Source organism: Sminthopsis crassicaudata, chromosome 4 (genome assembly GCF_048593235.1).
Source record: "Sminthopsis crassicaudata isolate SCR6 chromosome 4, ASM4859323v1, whole genome shotgun sequence".
NCBI lineage: Eukaryota > Metazoa > Chordata > Mammalia > Dasyuromorphia > Dasyuridae > Sminthopsis > Sminthopsis crassicaudata.
The window spans coordinates 370273764-370297649 of record NC_133620.1 but is presented as its reverse complement, the minus strand read 5'-3'; the positions used below and the strand labels follow the sequence as shown (position 1 = coordinate 370297649).

At 38.7% G+C, this 23886-nt stretch overlaps 1 protein-coding gene across 1 annotated transcript in view; it reads right to left on the bottom strand.

Annotated features, from left to right (window-relative positions):
* The window catches only part of AATF (apoptosis antagonizing transcription factor), a 104280-nt gene that overhangs the window by 10515 nt on the left and 69879 nt on the right, over nt 1-23886 (bottom strand). The window contains exon 11 of the mRNA XM_074262048.1: nt 21450-21521. Coding sequence (XP_074118149.1) covers nt 21450-21521 — 72 coding nt within the window. The remainder of the gene's footprint in view (nt 1-21449; nt 21522-23886) is intronic.

Genomic DNA, 23886 nt, shown 5'->3' with positions numbered 1-23886 from the left:
TCAAAGCAGTTCAAATTGGCACCTTCACAGCAAGTCCACTTCATAACCTCCAGACTTCTTTCTTGGCTACGTCTGTCTCTAATCACACCTCCATACCAGAAATCCAGCCTCCAATAAGCCAGTGAAGATGCCATTCTATTCATCTGGACCCCTTACTGAAGACTGGATGTGTCCTGATAGAGGAAGGAATAAAGTACCTGCAGCCCTATCTTCCCCCACCACCAGGTTCACAATCTCAGCATTTACAAGACAATTACCAAGGCAAAAAGAAATTGCCTCCTTCAGATTTCAAAGAGGAGGAGAGAAACAGTCTTCAGACAAAAGGGACTTCTCCTTTCCTGTGAATTAATATTCTATATTCTTAAGATGATTTCCACTTTCACAGTTTGACTGTTTTAACAGATTTGATGCGAGTAAAGACAAATTGCCTCACAAAGGAAAGATGACAAATCATCTTGCTGCTTTTAACAGGGTTTTCTCTTTATTTTTATTTATTTTTATTCCATAGCTGAGCTGCAGAGCTCCCGCCTTGCTGGAGATGTTTAATATTAACTAACGTCAAGCCACCCCGATTCTAGGCAATAGAGTTGGTCCGTGTTGTGTTTACGGTTTTGTGACTGCTAGCTTCAGGAAGATGAAGCTCCCTGTTCAAATATCGGCCCTTCTAACCGCTCCTGTTAAAAGCCATGGGATGCTTCACTGCTTAGATGTGAATCACTTCCTCCAACTGAACTGGAGGTGAGACAGGATACCACAGTTACATTAGACTTCAAATCATGAGCATTGCACAGTGACCCTGTACATTGGAGGGGGCAGCTCAGTTGAGCATCTCTTAGCTTGCATTTAACTCCTATCTCCGAAGGCCTAAACATCTCTAATTCAGCAGCAGTGCTTGTTGCTGCCTGGCAGTCAAACAAGAAAAGTGTCCAGCTAATACCCTACTGAGAGCGAGAGGAAGCACCCCCATTCTACTTGAAGATGGGATATCAACCCTAAATATGGCAACTTCAGAGACAAACAAACAGTTAAAATATGATATGCAGCTTAAACCATGCTACCTCAGTGGGCAGGCTGGGGTCTCCCTTTCCATGTCATCACAGTTCAGGAAAGTCATGAAAAATAACAGGGCCCATTTAGTTACTCCATGGCTAAAAGGCATGTGAACCAAAGCAGTTGCCACAAAGAGAGGAGGATTCTTGGCCGTTCAGGGAGCCCTTCTTAGGAGTCACAACCCCTGTGCAAGCAATCTCCATTAGTTCCTTCTGCCACTACTTCAAACTGGCCAACTCGCCAGTTGAACATGCCGGTGCCTACCAAGGAGGGCCCCCATCTGGGGGCCAGAGCCAGGGCTCATCACTTCTAAGAGCCTTATTATACAAATCAGGAATGCCATGTTCCATTAAGCATTGGAAAAGGGAAGCCCGAGCTTAGCAGACCGGCCCCACAAACTTGGCTTTGGGCTGCGGCCACCCTGACAACACGGCTGAGTCAAACCCAGCAGGCCAATGGCTCTGTATCGATCGCTCCTTTGACCCTGTGGTATTATCAGGGGCACTGCTGGGGGGGGGCACCCACAGACTGCAGGTTAAATACAGGCAGCCCTGCTTTCACACTCACAGTAAAAACACATTCAACCGAGGAGGGAACAGTTTGAGCAGAGTCTCAATTGTGCCTCTTGGGACACACAGTTTTATCATCAAGGGAAATTGCTCCTGGGTGGCAAGAAGTCCATGGGGATTAGGGCAGGGGTCTATGGGAAGAGGAAATGCTTGGCTCCAGCGAGGAGAAAGTACTGCAATGTCTGGGGTGGGGGGCACGTGTATGTGGATATACCTTACTGGGGATAGCATTCCAGGGAATGAGGTGATAGGAGGACCCCAGAGATGTGCATGGTGGGAGGGCGACCTACAGAGTGTGGGGGGCGGTGCAAACTGGAGCAGTGAGCACTACTCACTGAGGAGAGAGAAGATCACACCATGTGCAGGGTGGAGTGGGTGGAGACCAACCCAAGGTGCAGCCCCTTATTCAGAGGGGCCACCACTTTCAACAAAGGCCTAATGAAGGAGACATCAGACAGAAGGGAAGACAAACAATGGCCCTGCCCTATCCTTCAATGGACATGACAATGATCAGACACATCGGACTCTTGGCCATATGCCCAGATCAGCACCTTGGGTCCATACTTGGGGAGAGAAAGTGCCTCCTGAGGCACCTCCCAGAACAGGCAGAGTCCAAGGTCTTCTGTTCTGACCACAGGGTGATCCCACCTGTGCCGCTCATAGGGCAAACCCAGTGGATGATGGTTGAAGAACCTTTGGTTGCAATAGTTTGGCCAGAATCAGTGTTCAGTTATTGTTTCCCTACCTCCATTTTTCCCCACAGCCCTATTTTCCTTGTATGATATGGCTTAACTCTCACTGAGGTGATTTCAGAAACCTCTGTATCTAGTTCCAGCCAAACTGTTGATCTGTGCAAAAATACACAAAGGAGATGAGGGAGGGCTCTAGGAATTTGAGGGAATCAGGACAGGTTTCGTGGGCAAGCTGGTGCGCAGCCAGGTGGAGCTGAGGATGAGGGAGATTCTAGGCTGAGTAGAAGTGCAGCATCAAGCAGGAGAAGCAGCAGCCAGAGATGGAGGGTCAAGTCTCAATTCTGCCACTTGTGAGCTGTGATGCCTAGTGACAATTACTTTACTGATTTGTGCCTGGGCAGTAAGGTGCTGGGAAGATGGCCCAACTGTAGCCTCACATCCTGTGATTCTATCATCTCTAAGGTTCTTTACACGTACAAAATCTTACAATTCTAAGTAAGAGTTCCTACTAAAGAATTGACAAGGAAAAGTTCTGAGAGGCCTGAGAGTGAGGCTAGGGGAGAGGAAGAGTGAGGCTTAAGTCAACACAACTGATTTATTATTAGTAAATAGCTTGGCCCTCCAATCCTGCCAATCCCCTTTGTACTGCGCCCTCCGATTCACCTTCTAAGGAACAAATTCTTTAGGGAAGATAAAGGGTAGCTCAGCCCCTGCCTTCCTCAGGACTCCCTGCCAGGTGGAGCTGAGACTCTACTACCGCGACTGCTATGACTTCCTGATTATTTGAGCTGCTGGGCATTTACGCAGCAAAGACAACTTGCTGGGTGGCACAATAATGCTCTGGCCTTTATTCCCTCGTGGAGAAGCCAATTCTTACTCCATCCACATCCCCTAACTACTCATTCAAGCCAAGAATTTGTTACCTAAGCCAATCACATGAATTGCTTTAAAAAATCTGATTCTCAAGTATATAATGAGCAGTTTGCATTTCCTTTTCCCAAGAGCTGATGGAGCTCTGTTCCCTACACTCTGTTCCCTCCCTGCAGGCTCCATCCCAGGATCTGGGATGGAGATGAAGGAGTGCTGCTGAGTACATGTAAGAGAAAATGTGTATTGATTTCTTCTTCCTTATAAAGAAGCAGGGAGCCCTGAAGCCCTGCAGGACAAGTGGTCGTCTTTGCAGCATTTCAGATTCTACACAGCAAGAGAGCCAGGCTAAAAAGACTCAGCCCATAGCATCTAAGAAGGCCACAGCAGAGCTGAGGCACAGGGACAATCCTTACCTGGGTCCTCACAAGTGTGGCTTACCAGCTCTACAACTGTCTTTGATCAGGGTTTTCAGGTCTATTTTCTTTTAAGCAGTAGTGCCCAGAGGGTAAAGGAGTTGATATTTATAAAGTGTTTTGTTCTTAAAGGAAGACCAAGGTGTGATCTGTGCGCATTCCAGACCTCATTTCCAGGACAGTGGAAAACAGCATCCCAAAGAAAACACTGTTCTTTCCCCTTGTAATTTGTATTCTACAGTACAGGATGAGACAATGACCTCCTGCTTAAGATTTAATACCGCCAACTGTGAATTGATCCAGCCATTCTGGAGAGCAATCTGGAACTATGCCCAAAGGGTTATCAAACTGTGCATACTCTTTGACCCTACAGTGTTACTACTGGGCTTATATAGCAAAAAAGATCTTAAAGGAGGGAAAGGGACCTGTATGTGCAAGAATGTTTGTGGCAGCCCTCTTTGTAGTAGCAAGAAACTGGAAACTGAGTAGATGCCCATCAATTGGAGAATGGCTGAATAAACTGTGATATATGAATATTATGGAATATTATTGTTCTGTAAGAAATGACCAGCAGGATGATTTCAGAGAGGCCTGGAGAGACTTACATGAATTGATGCTGAGTGAAATGAGCAGAACTAAGAGATCAGTATACAAGGAAACAACAAGACTATTGTGCTAGTTCTGAAGGTTAATTCTGACCCATGTGGCTCTCTTCAACAACAATAAGAGGATTCAAAGCAGTTCCAGGTGTTCAGTGATGCAGAGAGCCATCTACACCCCAAGAGAGGACCATGGCAAGTGAGTGTGAAACACAACATTAGCATTCTCTCTCTTTCTGTTGTTGTGTGCTTGCATTTTTTGTTTTCCTTCTCAGGTTTTTTTCTTTCTTTCTAGATTCGATTTTTCTTGTGTAACAAGATAACTGTATAAATATGTATACATATATTTGCTCTAACATGTATTTTAACACATTTAACATATATTGGACTACTTGCCAACTAGGGGAGTGGGTGGGAGGAAGGAGGAGAAAATTTGCAACAAAAGATTATGCAAACGTCAATGTTGGAAAAATTACCCATGCATATGCTTTGTAAATAAAAAAACTTTAATTAAAAAAAAAAAAAAAGATTTAATACCACAACCAAAAATAACAAAAGATCATACCTAAATCAGACTACACACCTCATCTAAGGTAAATCTAGAATCCAAGGTATTGCTTTCAAACATGGTTGGTGCTGCACTGGGCCTCACAAAGTTCAGTTTCTTTCACCTTATTTCTTCTAGACTCTAGGGGACCAAACATTCAACCATTTATGAACATCAAAGAAAATGCATCAGGGACAACAGAAAATATAGTTTACTTCTTGTGAATCATCCATGCAAAGTTAACTAACTTTAGATTACTCAAAGTAACTCACAGAATTCACCTAAGTATAAACTGGTAAAGAACCTCAAAGATCCCCAAAGGGAGGAAAGCAAAAGGCCAGGACTCAGAGGCCTCTAGTCACCCCTTTCTTCAGGCACTCCTCATAAGGCCTTGGCTAAGAAGTTTGGTCAATTCTATAGGTTTCCAACTGGTCCTCTGTCAAAAGAGGAAAAGAGAGAAACTTCCACCCACATTAAGTAAACTGAGGTACAAATAAATTTCTTGGCACATCATACAAACTAGGACAAAGTTAAAGCTCGGGATTTTTAAAAGAAAATTTTAAAGGAGCCCTAGAGGTAACAAACAAATTTCTACAAGAATCTATCTGCATGTTGACTGTGGGCATAAACTTGCAATCTCTTGTACACACATTGTGCTCTTGTGAGCACAATGGAGCAGAAAGGTCACAACAAGGGCTCACAACATCTCTCTCATGCTGGGACCAGACATATGTGGCATATGAATGTAATCTTATATTACTGCACTATTAAGAAAAGATGGATATGAAGAATACAAGAAAGTCTGGGAAGAGTTATATAAACTCATGGAAAACAGAGGTGAGGGTGGAGGGAGGAATAAATATTTATACAATATCTACTATGTTCCAGGAGCCATGCTAAGTGACTTTACAAACGTCTCATCTTTAGTCAAGTGGGGGAAAAAAGCCAGGAAAACAATATATAATGACTGCCACAAGGTAAATGGGAGAAATAGGAAACTAAATGCTAATTATAATGGCTAAAGCTGCTCTATACCTCCTTTAATAGAGAGATAAGAAGCTATACCAGTGTGAAACATTACATTCAGCTACAGTTGCTTTTTTTTTGTTTTTCATTTTCATTTCTCATCGTTGTTGAGGGAATGGTTCCCTGTGTGAAGGAGGAGAGGGAATACACATTTTTGGAATTGAAGGAGGTGTACAAGCAGAAGACAGCAACAAAACTAAGTTTTTTTAAAAGTCCCACTTTATTCTTAAAATTTTTTGAGTTAAAATTTAGATCTTGAAAGCCGTTCCCTTAAAAGTCATCTATTCTAACCCTTTAGAGGTGAAAAATTTGGGCCAAAAACCAGGCCAGGCACACAGCAGGCACTTAATAAATGCTTGTGGAAGATCAAGTCTGCCCAAAGTCACCTAAGCACCTAAGTGGCCATAATTGTAAATCAGGTCTTTTGACTCCAAATCCAGGTTTTCTCAACTTTACCACAATGTCTCTGCTTGCTCATGGTCATATAGTGAGTTTTTGATAAGACCATGATCAAGACATCACAGAATGCTGACCCCCAATGGAAGGAACTATAATATGGTAGGTAAATAATATACATGCCAAAGAAATGCTATATAATAATAAGGCCAGATGCAACTGGAATTCAATATTTATTTCAAATTTAAGAGTACAGAAATTTGATGACACTTAATACTATAAGATTATAGTTTGCAACAGAAGTCTCTTCAGCACCCACCATATAAAGTTGGTATTTTTAGCAAGAAAAGAATAATATATTAAGACAGTCATATAATATGTATCTATATACATACATATGTGCATGTAAATATATGCTTGTGAAAACAGATCAGAACTAGAAATTTGGAAATTTAAGTTTTATCTCTAGTTTTCTGTACCAGTTCATGTACCTCACTTTTCACTATTAAAAAGATGCAGAGTTTGACAAACACAAGGACCCCAGCTTTTGGGATAAGACAAAAATTGCTGGGAAAATTGGAAATTAATTTGGCAGAAACTAGGCATTGACCCACACTTAACACCGTACACCAACGTCAGGTCAAAATGGGTTCATGACCTAGGCATAAAGAATGAGATTATAAATAAGTTAGAGGAACATAGGATAGTTTACCTCTCAGACTTGTGGAAGAGGAAGGAATTTATGCCCAAAGAAGAACTAACCCGAGTTCAAATCTGGTCTCAGACACTTAATAACACTTCCTAGCCGTGTGACCCTGGGCAAGTCCTCAACCCCAGCCTCAGGAAAAAAAAAAAAAAAAAAAAAAAAGACAAACAAACACAAAGAAGAACTAGAGATCATTATTGATCACAAAATAGAAAACTTTGATTATATCGAATTGAAAAGTTTTTGTACAAACAAAACTAATGCAGATAAGATTAGAAGGGAAACAATAAACTGGGAAAACGTTTTTTACAGTCAAAGGTTCCGATAAAGGCCTCATTTACAAAATTGGAATTGACTCTAATTTATAAGAAATCAAGCCATTCTCCAATTGATAAATGGTCAAAGGATATGAACAGACAATTCTCAGATGAAGAAATTGAAACTATTTCTAGCCATATGAAAAGATGCTCAAAGTCATTATTAATCAGAGAAATGCAAATTAAGACAACTCTGAGATACCACTACACACCTGTCAGATTGGCTAGAATGACAGGGAAAGATAATGCAGAATGTTGGAGGGGATGTGGGAAAACTGGGACACTGATACATTGTTGGTGGAATTGTGAATACATCCAACCATTCTGGAGAGCAATTTGGAACTATGCCCAAAAAGTTATCAAACTGGGCATACCCTTTGATCCAGCAGTGTTACTACTGGGCTTATCTCCCAAAGAGATCTTAAAGAAGGGAAAGGGACCTGTATGTACAAGAATGTTTGTGGCAGCCCTCTTCGTGGTAGCCAGAATCTGGAAACTGATTGGATGCCCATTAATTGGAGAATGGCTGAATTGTGGTATATGTATATTATGGAATATTATTGTTCTGTAAGAAATGACCAACAGGATGATTTCAAGAAAGGCCTGGAGAGACTTACATGAACTGATACTGAGTGAAATGAGTAGGACCAAGAGATCATTGTATACTTCAACAATACTATATGATGATCAATTCTCATGGACGTGGCCCTCTTCAACAATGTGATGAACCAAATCAGTTCCAATAGAGCAGTAATAAACTGAACCAGCTACACCCAGCAAAAGAACTCTGGGAGATGACTATGAACCATTACATAGAATTCCCAATCCCCTTAATTTTGTCTGCCTGCATTTTGGATTTCCTTCACAGGCTAATTGTACACTGTTTCAAAGTCCAATTATTTTTGTACAGCAAAATAACTGTATGGACATGTATACATATATTGTATTTAATTTATACTTTAACATACTGAACATGTATTGGTCAACCTGCCATCGGGGGTTGGGGGAGAAGGAGGGGAAGGGTTGGAGCAAAAGGTTTGGCAATTGTCAATGTTGTAAAATTACTCATTCATATATCTGGTAAATAAAAACTATTAAAAAAAAAAAAAAAGGTGCAGAGCATCCAAGTACCACTAAAAAAAACTGAGGTACTCTAGGGACAGAGTAACTATTAAGAGAGGAAAGGACTAGAGAACAAATTACATGGCATTGCAAAATGGTGATCAAGTTTAGCAAAGTTAGGTCAAGAACAAAGTAAAGAAAACTTCAGAATGGCTCCTAATCTCAACTGCCGCAGGTGCTACCATCCTAAGGTCAGGGCCAGGGAGAGTGTACACTGGTCAGACTCCTCAATAAAGCTGGGAAGAGCCTGGTCTATGTGGTCCTCTGACATCATCAGGTATCCATTACTTCTCACTCTCCCTGGGATATCCAGTTCTCTCAGACCTCAACCACTGGGCCATCTTTCTGATCCTTCCCCAAAGTGGCTCATATTTTCTTCCCTTTGCCAATCAAAATTCCATTCTCATCAGTACTCTAACTCCTAAGAAGCAATAAGTCAGAGTGAGTCAGGGACAATTGGCCTACTGCTACATACGGTTTAGAGTAGGCATATTTTTTAATGTCTCACCATGTTTTCTAAATTTGCAAGTTTATTTTATTTAATGATTTTCCCATTAATGAAGTTCATTTTTAATTAGAAAAACTCAACCAGTTTCAGTCCTCTAAAAGGACCAAAAAAGAACTCCAAAGAGTGAACCTTATAACCTTATAAAAAGACAGGAATAAAACCCCAATAGACATTATAATAAACATTATAGTAAAGAGGGCCCTGGATTTAAGTTCAAAACCGAATACTTACTAACTAGGCAAGTTGTTAAACTTCTGTTTGCCTCAATTTTCTTATTGCAAGATAATACTACTTAGTAGTAGTAAAGATGGGCTGAATTCAATAGTCTCTTTCAGCTTTAAATCTCAAAAAAGAAAAGGAAAATCCTGAAAATTCTAGTTGATAGTAGGAAAAGGAATATCGTTCCCTTCCTGTCTATCATACTTCTTTACTGACAGTATCAACTAGCAGTCTGGGGAAAAGCGAACTATAGTTGATTAAAGCAACTAAACTAAAAATGAGTGCCTTGTGATGATGATAAGTTTGTTGTTTAGTTGTTTCAGTCTGTCCAACTCTCTGTGGCCCCAGTGAAGCTTTTTTGGCAAAGATACTGGAATGATTTGCCATTTCCTTCTGCAGCTCATTTTATAGATGAAGAACTGATGCAAACAGATAAAAATAGCTAATATTTATAATAATAGTAATAATTTAACATTTATATAGTATTTATTATGTGTCATGTACTGTGCTAACTCTCTTTACAAACATTATTTGATCATCCCCATTTATGAAGTAGGTGCTATCATTATACCCATTTTATAGATGAGGAAATTGAGGGAGATTAATTGAATGTTGAGTCAAACAGCTACTTATTATCTGAGGATGGATTTGAATCTAGACCTTCCTGACTGCAGATCTGGTATTCCACCCACTGTTCCACTTAGCTGCCCCTACGGTCTGGGCTAATTCTACTTTTTATAACAAATGAATCTCTAACTAGTGAAAAGTTTGAAGGATATACTTTTTTGTTTTTTAAATTTCAAAACACATGCATACATAATTTTTCAACATTGATCCTTGCATAGCCTTGTGTTCCAAAATTTCCCCTCCTTTTCTCCATCTCCTCCTCAGATGGCAAGTAATCAATATATGTTATACATGTTAAAATGTATGTTACATCTAATACATGTAAACATATTTGTACAATTATCTTGCTGTACATGAAAGATCAGATCAAAAAGGAAAGAAAATGAGTAAGAAAACAAAATGCAAATGAACAACAAAAAGAGTGAGAATCTTATGTTTTGATCTTCATTCAGTTCCCACAGTCTTCTCTCTGGATATAAATGGCTCTCTTCATCACAAGATAATTGGAATTCATCTGAATCATCTCATTGTTGAAAAGAGCCATGTCCATTAGAATAATCTTGCTGTTGTTGTGTACAATGATCTCCTGGTCCTGCTCATTTCACTCAGCATCAGTTCATATAAATCTCTTTGGACCTCTCTGAAATCATCCTACTGACTGTTTCTTACAGAAAAATAATATTCCATAACATTTATATACCATAACTTATTCAATCATTTCCCAACTGATGGGCATCTATTCAGTTTCCAATTTCTTGCCATGAAGGACATACTTTTGAGTGGGGAGGGAACTATCTTCTCTGTGATACTCAGTTCTGTCCAATCTTGCCAAATTAGGAAAGTTTCATTAGAGATGTATCCCACTGGGGAAAGGGACACTTGCAAAATTAAATGTTCTCAAGATCAAATGAGATAATATTTGTAAAACATTTAGCACAGTGCCTGGCATATAGGTGTTTAATAAAGATCGAGTCAAGATTTAGTTATGTAGGATGATCTAAATTAAAGACCAACTAATTAAGGTCTTTCCCCTCCTTCTCTGCAAATGAAACAGTAAGGGAGAGGGAGAGAGAGAATATACTATTTCTCTGCAACATGCTAAGGTCACTGACATACACGAAAAATGGGCTAGTAACAGAACAAAAGTAAGAAATACAGACAGTCTCATCCACTTTACTGTTCAGAAATTCAGAAGGTAATCAGGTTGTTGGAAAGGAGCCACTGTGAAGGATTTATGAGAGCAAATCGTCAAAAATCACCCAGAATGCACAGTCAGTTTGCATCACTGAGAGAAATATTGTCATCAAGGAGATATCATCTCTCAGCATCTCAAAGAACTACATGCAAGGCCCTGAGAAGGAAGCTAACAAAAGAAAGATGAAAAATGATACCACCACTGCCCTCACGTTTATGATCTAATCAGAGGAAATAAAGTGTCTATAAGGTAAGTGATAAGAGCAAAGAAGACATGCATCTAAGTGGGTTTAGAAAAGTTTGAGGAGCAAGAACTGGGGACTAGATGCCCAGGCCTCAGTAAGGGGATAGCATCTGAGCTGGGCTTTCAAAGAAAAAAGGATGTTCCTTAAAGATGGAGGTATGGAAAGAATAGTATGACTGGGAGATGACTTCAACAAAGAAAAAAAATCAGAGAACTCTGAATAAGTGTTGGGACTATGGCTGAAGAAATGAAGGTTTTGTTCTATTACTAGAGGATCATTTTGAGAAAGAGCTTTATTCTCTCTGGTTCTACAATGTTCATTTTTTAAAAACCACCTTTTTTAGTCCACTTCCAGATAGGCACCAGGACACCAAGTTGTTCACTCAACTTCTTTGAAACTGTACAATACCAATCATGGAGAAAAGACAAAAAGAAACAGAGGAATTCTCGCTTTTCAACATCTGCCCCAAGTTTCAGTATCTCCTTTGTCCTTGCCAACATAAGTAGTGAACAAGCCCCCATACCTCCCATTTCTGTGCTGAATGCCATCTTTAATGATGATGTATGGGGGTCCTTTTCCACAGCACTGCTGAGGGGGTCAAACATGTGACACTGTCAGTCCGTGTATCCACAAGCGAATTATAAACTGTGTCAATTTGAGTTAATGCAAAGCTGTAATCCTCTTTAACAAAAGATCAAATCAGTGCCTTGAGTTATGCTCATTCTGTAATCTGATAAGAAAGAGAGGGAACCTCTAATAAAAGAATAATGAGAGCTCTTAATGATGCTGTTAAAAGGTAGCACCAGTTAAAATATTGCTCTTGTTCCCTGCTGATTAGATCAATGTTGCATATTTGCCCAGACTTGTTTCACCTGTCAGAATAACCAGTGTCTTCTTGGGAGATAAGAAGCCTCAGAGAAAACATCTGTATCTTTAAAGGGCTTCTCTCTCCCTCCCCCCTTCAAGTTTTACAACATTCAGTAGTGACATGCCACCCAATACATCTTGGGTTATTAAATGATGAACTTCTTACTTTCATAAACTCTATCAAGACATCATCTCATCATTGGCGAGTGCCAATTTGCATTAAATAACAAAGGAGATGAAGGTAGCAAGTGATGGCAAAGTTTTTTACAAGACAAGGATACGCTCCATCCTATTTGGGCAAGTATCCACAAAAAAAGTGGTAGTATAATACAAGTTTTAGGGTGTACAACCACACATAAAATGGTAAGCCAAAGATAAATTGCCTGCAAAAATCCTATTATTCCAAATTGCAACAAGAACAACATGGCAATGATGTTGACAAAGCACTTTACAAGGTTGGATTATATGTGTACATTTCTTTTCTAAAACTCAAGATGTAAAACAACAATGGATTTGGAGCTAGTGAGTGTTAGCCTTAAAAGAATCCCTACCTGGGTCTTTCATAACACCAAACTTTGGAAGAGGAGTGTCATAATGTTAGTCCATTTTACTTAAATTGAATGAGCTCAAATTCTTTTAAAATAATATTTTGTTTTTCCAAATATATACAAAGATAGTTGTCAACATTCACCTTTGCAAAACCTTTTGTTGTAAATTCCCCCCACCCCCAGCCAGCAAGCAATCTGATACAGGTTAAACATTCTTCTAAATTCTTCTAAATCTATTTCCAAAGTTGTCATGCTGTACAAGAACAAAAAACAAAAAACAAACAAACAAACAAAAAAACCACAACCAAATAAAAAACAAGAAGAAGGTGACAATACTATGCTTTGATCCAAATTCAGTCTCCAATAGTTCTCTCTGGAGGAGGATGGCTCTCTCCATTACAAGTCTATTGGAACCGTCCTGATCACCTCATTGTTGAAAAGAGCCATGTCCATCACAGTTGATCACATATTCTTGTTGTTATTGTTGATTCTGCTTACTTCACTTAGAATCAGTTCATGTAACTCTTTCCAGACGTTTCAGAAATCAGCCTGGTTATCATTTGTTACACAACAGTAATATTCCATTACATTTATAATATGCCATAATTTATTCAGCTTCTCCAAATGATGAGCATTGACTCAATTGCAATTCTTTGCCACCACAAAAAGAGCTCCTACAAACATTTTTGCACATGTGGGTCCTTTTCCCTTTTCTATGATCTCTTTGGAATACAGACCCAGTAAAGACACTGCAGGATCAAAGGGTACACAGTTTAATAGCCCTTTGGGCATAGCCTCCGGTCAGATACAGAGTAGAAAGGGTTGCATGGCTAATTGAGTACTGAGTATAAAACCAATTCTAGAAATTTAATTGTGTGTCTTTGAGCCCAGGAATGGAGAGGTGGCTTGGTTTACAAGAAGTTGGCCATAAAAGTTCCATGACCACGTAACACAATTTCTTTAAATGTCCAAACACAAAAGAGGAGAATGACTTTTTGAAAATATCTATTAAGCAAAACCTCAAAGAAAAATGTAGACTGGACACAATCCCAACAAGAATCCTTAGAAGAATTAGAAAAAGACATTTAAAAAAATATATGAAATCAGCAGGAGAAAAAGTGGCAAGAGCTAATAAAATTAAGAAAAAGTAATTAAAATATTTGTAAAAGAGGTATTAACCCTTAATAAGGAAAAATAACAACTTAAAAATTAAAACTAGCCAAATGGATGCTTATGACACCATAAAATATTAAGCAATAATAAAACAAAAACAAAAGGCTGAAAAATAGGGAAAACAATGAAATCTTACAGGAAAAACATTATATGGAAAATAAATTAGGAAGAGATAATTTAAGAATCATTGTTCTACCTGAAAAGTATGACTAAAAAAGAACCTAGACATCATATTTCAAGATATTATAAAGGAAAACTGCCCAGATACCTTAGAATCAGCAGGCAAAGTAGAAACTGAAAGAACCCACTAGTCATCTCCCAAAAGAAACCTCAAAACAGAAGCTCAAGAATAACACAATCATAATTTACAACTACAAGGTCAAAGAAGAAATGCTACAAGCAACTGGGGAAAAAAAAAAAGGAAAAAGGAATTCAAGGACCTAGATTCACAGCACCACATAAAAATTTATCAGCTACCAATATTAAGAAACAAAGGGTTTAGATATTCTAGAAGGCAAAGAAGCTAGGATTGCAACCAAGAACATCTGACTCAGTAAAACTGAGTTTAATCCTATAAGGGGAAAAATTGGCATTTACAGAAACTGGGGACTTTCAAGCTTTCTTGATGAAAAGACAGAGCTGAAAAGAAAACCTGACATTCAAACACAGGACTCAAAAGCAACATAAAAAAGGTAGAAATACTGTGAGAAATACTGAGATACTAAAAAATGGTTAAACTGTTTACATTTTTGATGATGTGTGTAACCTCTTAGAACTTATCACTAGGGGTCTTAGAGAGAGAGAGTCTAAGTAGACAGAGAAACTAGATCTCTGATTTTTTTACTTTTGAATGACCTCAAAAGAAAACTGGTAGGATAAAGAAGAGAAATACCTTGGGAAGGAGGGAGAAGGGAAAGGAAGAATAGGGAAAATTATGTCATATTAATGGGGTATACACGGAAAAGAATATACAATGAAGAGAACAAGTGAAGGGAGTGGGCAACATTTGAATGCACTCTCATCTGAACTGATTCAAAGAAGGAAGAATAAAGGTACACACACAAACAAATGGATTTTAAAATTTACCTTACCCAACAGAGAAGCAGAAGGGAAAGGGCTTATAAGAAGGGGAGTCAGGGTGGGGGAGGAATTAGGTATTAGGAAATAAAAGGGAGAGTAGTGATCAGAAGCAAAGTAGTGTCTTAAAGAAGAGACAGTAAAAATGATCAAACAAGATATAAAGAGGTTCGTGGAAAGCAAAATGGTTAATTTTGATTACATAAAATTAGTTTTTTGCATAGACAAAGCCAATGTAGTTAAAATTAGAAGAGAGTAGTGAAAAATCTTTGTATTAAGGTTCTCTGATAAAGATTTTATTTCCAAAATATACAGAGAACTGAGTCAAATTTACAAGAATAAGATTTCCCAGTTGATAAAGGGTCAAAGGGTATAGACAAACAGGAAGCTCTTAGAAGAAAGTAAAGCTATCAACAGCCATATGAAAAAATGCTCTCAATTACAAATAACTGAAAAAACATAAATTAAAACAATTCTGACATACCACTTTATATCTATCAGATTAAGCTAGCTAAGATAACTAACAAACAAAATAACAAATGAAGGAGGAAACATAGGCTAATAGATTCACTAATGCACTGGTTGTAGAGCTGTGAACTATCTCAACCAATCAGGAAATCAATTTGGATCTATGCCCCCAAACTATTAAACTGTACATATACTTTGACCCAACAACACAACTATTAAGTCTCTCCCACAAAAAGATTAAAAAAAAAAGAGGGGCCAGGCAGCTAGGTGGTACAGTGATTAGAGCATCAGCCCTGAATTCAAATCTGGCCTCAGACACTTAACTCTCCCTAGCAGTGTGACCCTGAGCAAGTCACTTACACTCAATTGCCTCGGGGTGGGGGGGGGGGGGGAAGAAGATTTGGAGAGAGAGAGCTTGAAAATGTGCAAAAATATTTATAGCAGATCTTTTTTGGGCAGGAAAGAATTGGGAGATATAGGAAAATCCATAAATTAGGAAATAGGTGAACAAGTTATGGTATGTGAATGCGATGAAATACTATTGTTGTAAGAAATGATGAATGGAATGGTTTCAGAAAAAACAAAAAAACAAAACAAAACAAAAAAAACACCTGGGAATATTTATATGAACTGATGTAAAATGAAGCAAACAAAATCAACAGAACAATTTATTCAATCACAGCAATATTGTGGACCAGCTGAGTAGTTCAGGGGATAGAGCACCTGGCCTGGAATCAAGAAGACCCGAGTCTGAATCCAATATCTTTGGCAAAAACAAACAAACAAACAAACAAAAAACCAAATGAAGTCACAGAGAGTCATACAAAACTAACTGAACAATAATATCTATAATTCCTGGAGGGTTGTGTCTAAGACATGAAAGCAGTTAAGTGGTACAGTGGATATAGTGCCAGCCCCAGTGCCAAGAGAATCTGAGTTCAAATCTGGTTTCAAACACTTACTAGCTAGGTATCCCTGGGCAAGTCATTTGATCCTGTTTACCTCATTTCCTCATAATCTCTCTAGTATCTCTGCCAAGGAAACTCCAAATGCAGTAATAGAGTGTTGGACACAACTGAAAAAACTCCACAAAAAAAAGCAATCCTATAAAAACAAATAAATCAGCTCTGAAAGATTAACTCTGATCAACAAAATGACCAAGCACAAATCCAAAGCACTCATGAAGTTATCTACCTCCAGAAAGAGACCTGAGACTGAAGTGTGTATGTGTGTATGTATGTATATGTATATTTTTTTAAGGGGAAGGGAGGAAGAACAAGGTTAATATTGAAATTTGTTTTAGATTACATAAATATTTGTAATGAGTTTTATTTTTCTTGCCTTCTCAATGGGTGGTAGAAAGAGAATTTATAACTGAAAATAAAACAAATTTTGAATGAATTAAAATGAGACATTTTAAGAGAAACAAGGGAAAAAGAAAAATTTATTTAACTCCAAAAGCTGACAAGTTTAAAAATGACTAATATTAACATAATCTAAGTTTCAGAAAAATAGGATAGTAGAAGAATAAACACAATATTATAACTTTACTTTTGATCCTCAAACCATGACTGGGTAACTGCTAGCCTGGAAGACCATTTTCATTGGCATATAAGCAAACTTGTCCCTAAATGGCCATTCCTTCCTACCACTGTTGCCTGCAAGAAGAGGATGTTGCCATTTTGCTTGAGGGCTGAGGCCTGTGGCCTGTAAAAACAGGTATTTAAGACTCTCCTGTCTATGAAGTGGATACCACCAGACTTCTAACCCTTTCCATCTGGAACCAACATGCTTAAGTTCCTCTCCTCACTTCCCTCTCCAGAGCAGGGGATAAAAAGAGAGGAACTAGCACTTTAATATAATTCTAAAAGAATTCTTTTAGAATATGTCCATGTACTTAACTTATACTTTAACATATTTAACATGTATTGGTCAACCTGCCATCTGGGAGGGGGCGGGGGGAAGGAGAGGAAACACTGGAACAAAAAGTTTGGCAATTGTCAATGCTTTAAAATTACCCATGCATATATGTGGTAAATAAAAACTATAATTAATTAAAAAAGAGGAAGGAAGGAAGGGAGGGAGGGAGGGAGGAAGGGAGGGAGGGACGAAGGGAGGAAGAGAGGAAGGGAGGAAGGGAGGGAGGGAGGAAGGGAGGAAGAAAGGGAGGGAGGGAGGGAGGGAGGGAGGGAGGGAGGGAGGGAGGGAGGGAGGGAGGGAGGGAGGGAGGGAGGGAGGGAGGGAGGGAGGGAGGGAGGGAGGGAGGGAGGGAGGAAGGAAGGAAGGAAGGAAGGAAGGAAGGAAGGAAGGAAGGAAGGAAGGAAGGAAGGAAGGAAGGAAGGAAGGAAGGAAGGAAGGAAGGAAGGAAGGAAGGAAGGAAGGAAGGAAGGAAGGAAGGAAGGAAGGAAGGAAGGAAGGAAGGAAGGAAGGAAGGAAGGAAGGAAGGAAGGAAGGAAGGAAGGAAGGAAGGAAGGAAGGAAGGAAGGAAGGAAGGAAGGAAGGAAGGAAGGAAGGAAGGAAGGAAGGAAGGAAGGAAGGAAGGAAGGAAGGAAGGAAGGAAGGAAGGAAGGAAGGAAGGAAGGAAGGAAGGAAGGAAGGAAGGAAGGAAGGAAGGAAGGAAGGAAGGAAGGAAGGAAGGAAGGAAGGAAGGAAGGAAGGAAGGAAGGAAGGAAGGAAGGAAGGAAGGAAGGAAGGAAGGAAGGAAGGAAGGAAGGAAGGAAGGAAGGAAGGAAGGAAGGAAGGAAGGAAGGAAGGAAGGAAGGAAGGAAGGAAGGAAGGAAGGAAGGAAGGAAGGAAGGAAGGAAGGAAGGAAGGAAGGAAAAATGTCCAAAAAAACCCATGGAAAAATCATCTGATCATTTTCTGGCCACAAAGTTTTTCCTGTTAACAACTACTACAACAAAAATGGCAGCAACAATAGCAAGCACTGCTCACATTGATATAGTGGGTTGAGGTCTGTAAAATTTCCCTCATCCCCATTATACAGATGTGCACATTGAGAGTTAGGAAGTTTAAACATCTTTCTTAGTCTTAGAGTAAGCTTCAAAGCAAGGTAGTCTGACTAGTAATCTTCCCACTCCCCTAGACTGTTTCCCTGATATTACTCAGCTCCACAAGAAAAAGAAGGCTTCTGGACTTTTACTTTATACTCACACTGGTCTGTCTGACAAACAAGCTTCTTTTCACTCCTCTTTCTGATTCTTAGCATCTGGATTATCTACTCTGCCCTCTAATGTCTTGAATAAATTTAGAAATAACTCCAATACTCAGAAAAAATAAAGAACTCAGCAGCCCTGAGTGCCCTGCTCTTCCTCCCAAGAGACTCTATAAAGCATTCAAGAAATGTAGAACTAACCTAATAACCAACAGAATGGCAGAAAGTCCCTAGAGAGACACTTTGTAATGAGGATATGAAGCAGGCTCCCTCCTTATAACACTCTGTCTCTGAGGCTCACCTGAAGGCTCTGAAGGGCAAACAAAGGATTCCTGGCGAGACTGTCCCATGCCAAGAAGGAAGAAGATCACATGGAGAGCCAAGCCCAACAACCAGGATGACCATGGAAGCCCCTGCTGCTTTCAGTGAGTTCTGGTCTAACAACAGCAAGCACAGAGGCAAAGCCCAACCTGCCAGGGTTACCAAATGGCTCTTAAATGGCATGCCCCAAATTGTACAAGTCACACATATGCTTTATTACAAAAAGACACCTTCAGAACATAAAGCTAACAAAAATGAACAACCATTGTACACTTGGGAAAATAAGCTTTAGTTAGAGAATTGGGTAATCAAGTTATGTTACTGTGCACATGGCAAGAGAAAGGGTGAAGTTTTGATACAAGAGATAAAAGAGGAAAATTTTCATTGTGAAGACAAAGGGCAAACTGAGATATAAAAATGAATCACATTAAACTACCTACATATACTCACAAATGGCTATTCACAACAGATATTCCCAGTGTTTAAGGTAAGTCTAGTGTGGCAGTTTACACATAACGAAACTCAATTATATATTTTTTTGAAAGAATGATACACTTAAGTACTTTGCAAAGTCCAATGGATACAAATAAGGCCAATTCAAGGAACACTTCAATGCAATAAGCTCCCCATTTCTCAGACTTGGTAGTAGGCGATGTCACAAACAATTCTGACTCACTAACACCTGGGACAGAGTGGAAGAGACGCAGCACGGCCCAATGGTGAGGGCATGGCCAGGGGCCAGTGTATCAGGACGCATACCTTGCCCCTCGCAATGTCTCTGCACAAAGGGTTCTGTTTCTCTGGGCCTGTTTCCTCATCTTTATAAAAAAGACTTTCCAAGTCCCCTCCAGCTCTAACTCTACCAGAACCCTCTAACAGTGGAGCTGCTCTCCTGACAGGCCCAGGGTGGCCTGTGGTGGGCCATACAGCCCGAACACAATCAGGCCTTTCCCACTCTGGCTGCACTGTGATGGAGCCATGGAAGCATGCCATTGCCTCCTTCAGAGATGTGATGGAAATGAGGTGCATTTTGGTGGAACTCCATATACAGAAGTTGCCCAGCTAAAATCAATCATCATAAAACAAGGCTTTTTACAAAATCTCTTAATTGTGACTGGATAAATCAGTTGTGTGAAAATGATATGGCTAACAATTAGACTCTATTCAAGGGTTATAACTTTGTTTCCATAAAGACTATATACATCAGGGAATTGTTTCTAAATCTCATTGCCAAATACTAGGAAAGCTTATTTCTATGATAAGGTACTAAGAAAAAATAAGACTAAAAATAGTAGAAATAAATTTTAACATGGTTCAAAAAGTACTACTGAAGTCATTGTTTAAATCTAAAAGAGTTTGGTTTTATGTTTCAAATTATTTTATTGCTACTCCTCATTACCATTTGGTAATTAGTGTTGACATCATTCAGAATATCCCCTATGGCAAAATTAATGTCATATGAGAAAGAGGGAATATTTTCTATCAGTGTGAATCACTAAGACCTACATCAAGCTAAAACTACCAATATCACCTGAAGCAATGTGGTGAAGAGAAAAGTGACAGTTAAATACCTTGAAGGGGAAGTTTTGTCACTTACTAATTATGTGATTCCTAGGGACAATCTCTCTGAGTTTTATTTTCCTCATTTGGAAAACAGAATTTCCTACCTGCATTATTTAAATCAGAGCAGTGTTGTGAAGTCCTCTGTACATCTTAAGTGGAAGAGGTTACTAAGAATATATCACTCTATAACACCTTCAGAGATAAACTGATGTATCTGTATTGCTCTTTTGTTTTAACAGAATGAGGAAACCAACAATGACTTTGCAGAGCTCATATAAAGTCATAGTGAGGTCAGAAGGAATTACTTCTTTGGTATATTCAAAACCAGTCCTTAAGGAATCCTGACTGTGAACTTAAGGCTCTGGAAAAAGCCAACTGCTTTTTCTCTTCAAATAGCTAATTAAGTATCTCCAAATAAACATATAAAATTGTCTTTTCCATAAGATAATGGAAGGAGATGGAATTGAATCTTCTGGAGCAGAAAGAGTATTTTGCCATGTACATATATACTTCAATGTAAAACATAAAATCTAAGTTTGGAGAAAAATTTGGCTGAACTATCACTAATTATTTAAAAAAAGAAAAAAAGAAAAAAAAGAAAAAAAAAAGTTTTGCGGCAACTAGATGGCGCAGTGGATACAGCACCAACCCTGAAGTCAGGAGGGCCTGAGTTCAAATCTGGTCTCAGACACGTAATACTTCCTGGCTGTGTGACCCTGGGCAGGTCACTTAACCCCAAATGCCTTAGGGAGAAAAAAAAAAAAAAAAAGTTTTGTCGATCACCTCCCACAATAAGAAGTGATGATTATCTCTTTCAAGTTCAATTTCTTCTGGAATGGTAGGTAAAGCCCACAGAGCCCGAAGCAAATATCTATGATCCCACAACCTTTTTCTTCATTCTAGTAAAGAGTTCTATTATTCTGGGACTACTAGATTAAAGGTACAAAGCCCTTAGTGGCAACCCAAGTTTATGGAAATTCCCAAGTTAGTTTTACAGGAATTACAGGAGTAACAGTTCAGCTAGATTGCATTAAGAGATGATACAAGCACCCTTACTATGATGCCAATGACAAATGGTTAACTGATAAGAAGAAATGGAGAGGGCGACAAGCTGTAGAACAGGTCAATATCAAGCTGTCATGAAGCTATTTGAGACACACAATTAATCTATTCCTCACCTGGCATCATCATTCATTGTAGTGTGGTCAATAGGTGCCATAAAGCTCAGCAGCTTGCTAAGGACATGATACCTAAATAAAACAGGAGAAACAAACAGCACATTAGTAACTATTAACATAGAAAAAGAAACACATTATATGAACTAAGAAACTCTGGTAGTAGCTTGATGGTAAAATAGAGAGAATAACTGATAGCCACTTATTATTTTTATAGCTTTTTAATTTTTCAAAATAAATGCAAAGATAGTTTTCAATATTTATCCTTGTATTTCAAATTTCTCTCCCCCCCACCCATAAGTAATTCAATATAGGTTAAACAGGCACAATTCTTTTATACATATTTCCACAATTATCATGCTGCACAAGAAAAATCAGATCAAAAGGGGGAAAAATAAGAAAAAACAAGCAACCAACCAACAACAAAAAAGGGAAAATATTACACTGTAATCACATTCAGTCCCCATAGTTCTCTTTCTGGATGCAGATGGCTCGCTCTATCACAAGTCTATTGGAATTGCCCTGAATCACTTCATGTTGAAAAGAGCCCCGTCCATCAAAGATGATCTTTATGATCTTGTTGTAGCTATGTACAATGGCTTTTTTTGTTTGTTTTGTTTTTTTCTAAGGCAATTGGGGCTAAGTGACTTGCCCAGGGTCCCACGGCTAAGAAGTGTTAAGTGTCTGTCTGAGCCCAGAATTGTACTTGGGTCCTCTTGACTTCAGGGCTGGGACTCTATCCACTGTGTCATCTAGCTGCCTCTACAATGTTCTTTTGATTCTGTTCATCTCAATCAGCATCATTCATGTAAGTCTCTCCAGGACTCTCTGAAATCATCCTCCTGATCCTTTCTTATAGAACAATAATATTCCATCACATTCATATACCATAACTTATTCAGCCATTCTCCAATTGGTGGGCATCCACTCAGTTTCCAGTTTCTTTTCTTACGAAAAGGTCTGCCACAAATATTTTTGCATATGTGGGTCCCTTTTCCTCCTTTAAGATCTCTTTGGGAAACAGTGTACTATATTCTTAATACTGGGAAAAAACAATTCCCACCCCCATCCTCACATCTAGATCATTCTCAATACTGTCACCAATAAGGCCACCTATTGACAGAACTCAATACCACATCTCACCAGTTGGGGCTGGCTGAATAATAAAAGCATTCAAGAATCCTGAAATACCATCTGAGCTTTACCAGTGTAAATCACTGGGATTAGTCTCATGAAGAAATAATCTATCATTACTTCCACCCTTAAAAACTTGAGAATGGAAGAAAAACTATATCTTCAGAGAAATCTTTGTGGAATATATTATATCTTTACTAAAAGGAAGGATGTTTAATATTTTCTACCTATAAAGCGAATGGAGACCCTCTAATGAAAGGGCCAATATAAGTATATGATTACATATAAAAAATTCTCAATACATAAGAGAGCCTAAATAACTTATACAAGGACAAATCCATTCTCCAAATGGATTTCTAGCTACCAACTCTGCCCACCAACCTTGTCTCCTCTCTATTGAAAACTTGTAATTCACTCTGAGATTCTGCCACTTGTCCAAAACTAAGCTTCCACCTCACTTGTTGGTACCATCTCCAAACCCATGCTTCCTGAACTCCAACCAGTTCAGAGATGGAACTCCTCCAACTCTTCTTTCCTAGAAATGAAGACTCCCTGAGAATTATCCTTAGTTCTTATAGATAAGCCTTTGCCCAATCATATATAGAATCAAGTCTCTATCTTGCTTCACAGTGTACTGTGTTCTATGTACCAACTCTTTCCTCCAACTTCAAGTTCTCCATTATGCAATATCTTCTCAAATTAGAATATAAGCTTGAAGACAGGAATTATCCTGTTTGCTTTTCTTGTTATCCTCAATGCCTAAAACACAGCAAGTACTTTGTAAATGCACATTTTTATCAAATGAACATTCCTGTTACTAGAGCCCTCAGCCAGTCACCCAAACTTCATATTCCCTGAAAAGACATTAACCTCATTTTGTTTTCTCCATCAGCAGAAGAAGACAATTTAAAGAAAACTGTCCAGAATAAAAGAACCTTTTATTCACTGACATAGTATTTTAAATATCTTTTATTATTTAATACAAAGCTTCTAAAACTATGAGTTGCAACTCTGTATGGTGTTGTGTAAGTGAAGATAGAGGTTGTGAAATTATGACTTATCAGTAAATGTTTGATTTGTAGTTAATATACTTATATGCCTGGGGTCATGTTAAAATTGCTTGGACGAAAAGGGGTTACAAGTGGAAAAAATTTCAGAAGCTCTGATTTAATACATTTAATTCAAAAAGGAAATAAAAAAGGAAGTCAAAGGAACTTACAACTGTCCACAAAATGTTAAGCTGTCTCTTTACCCCAATAATACATAAGGATTGTAAACCAGATACAAAATAAAATACAGAATAAGT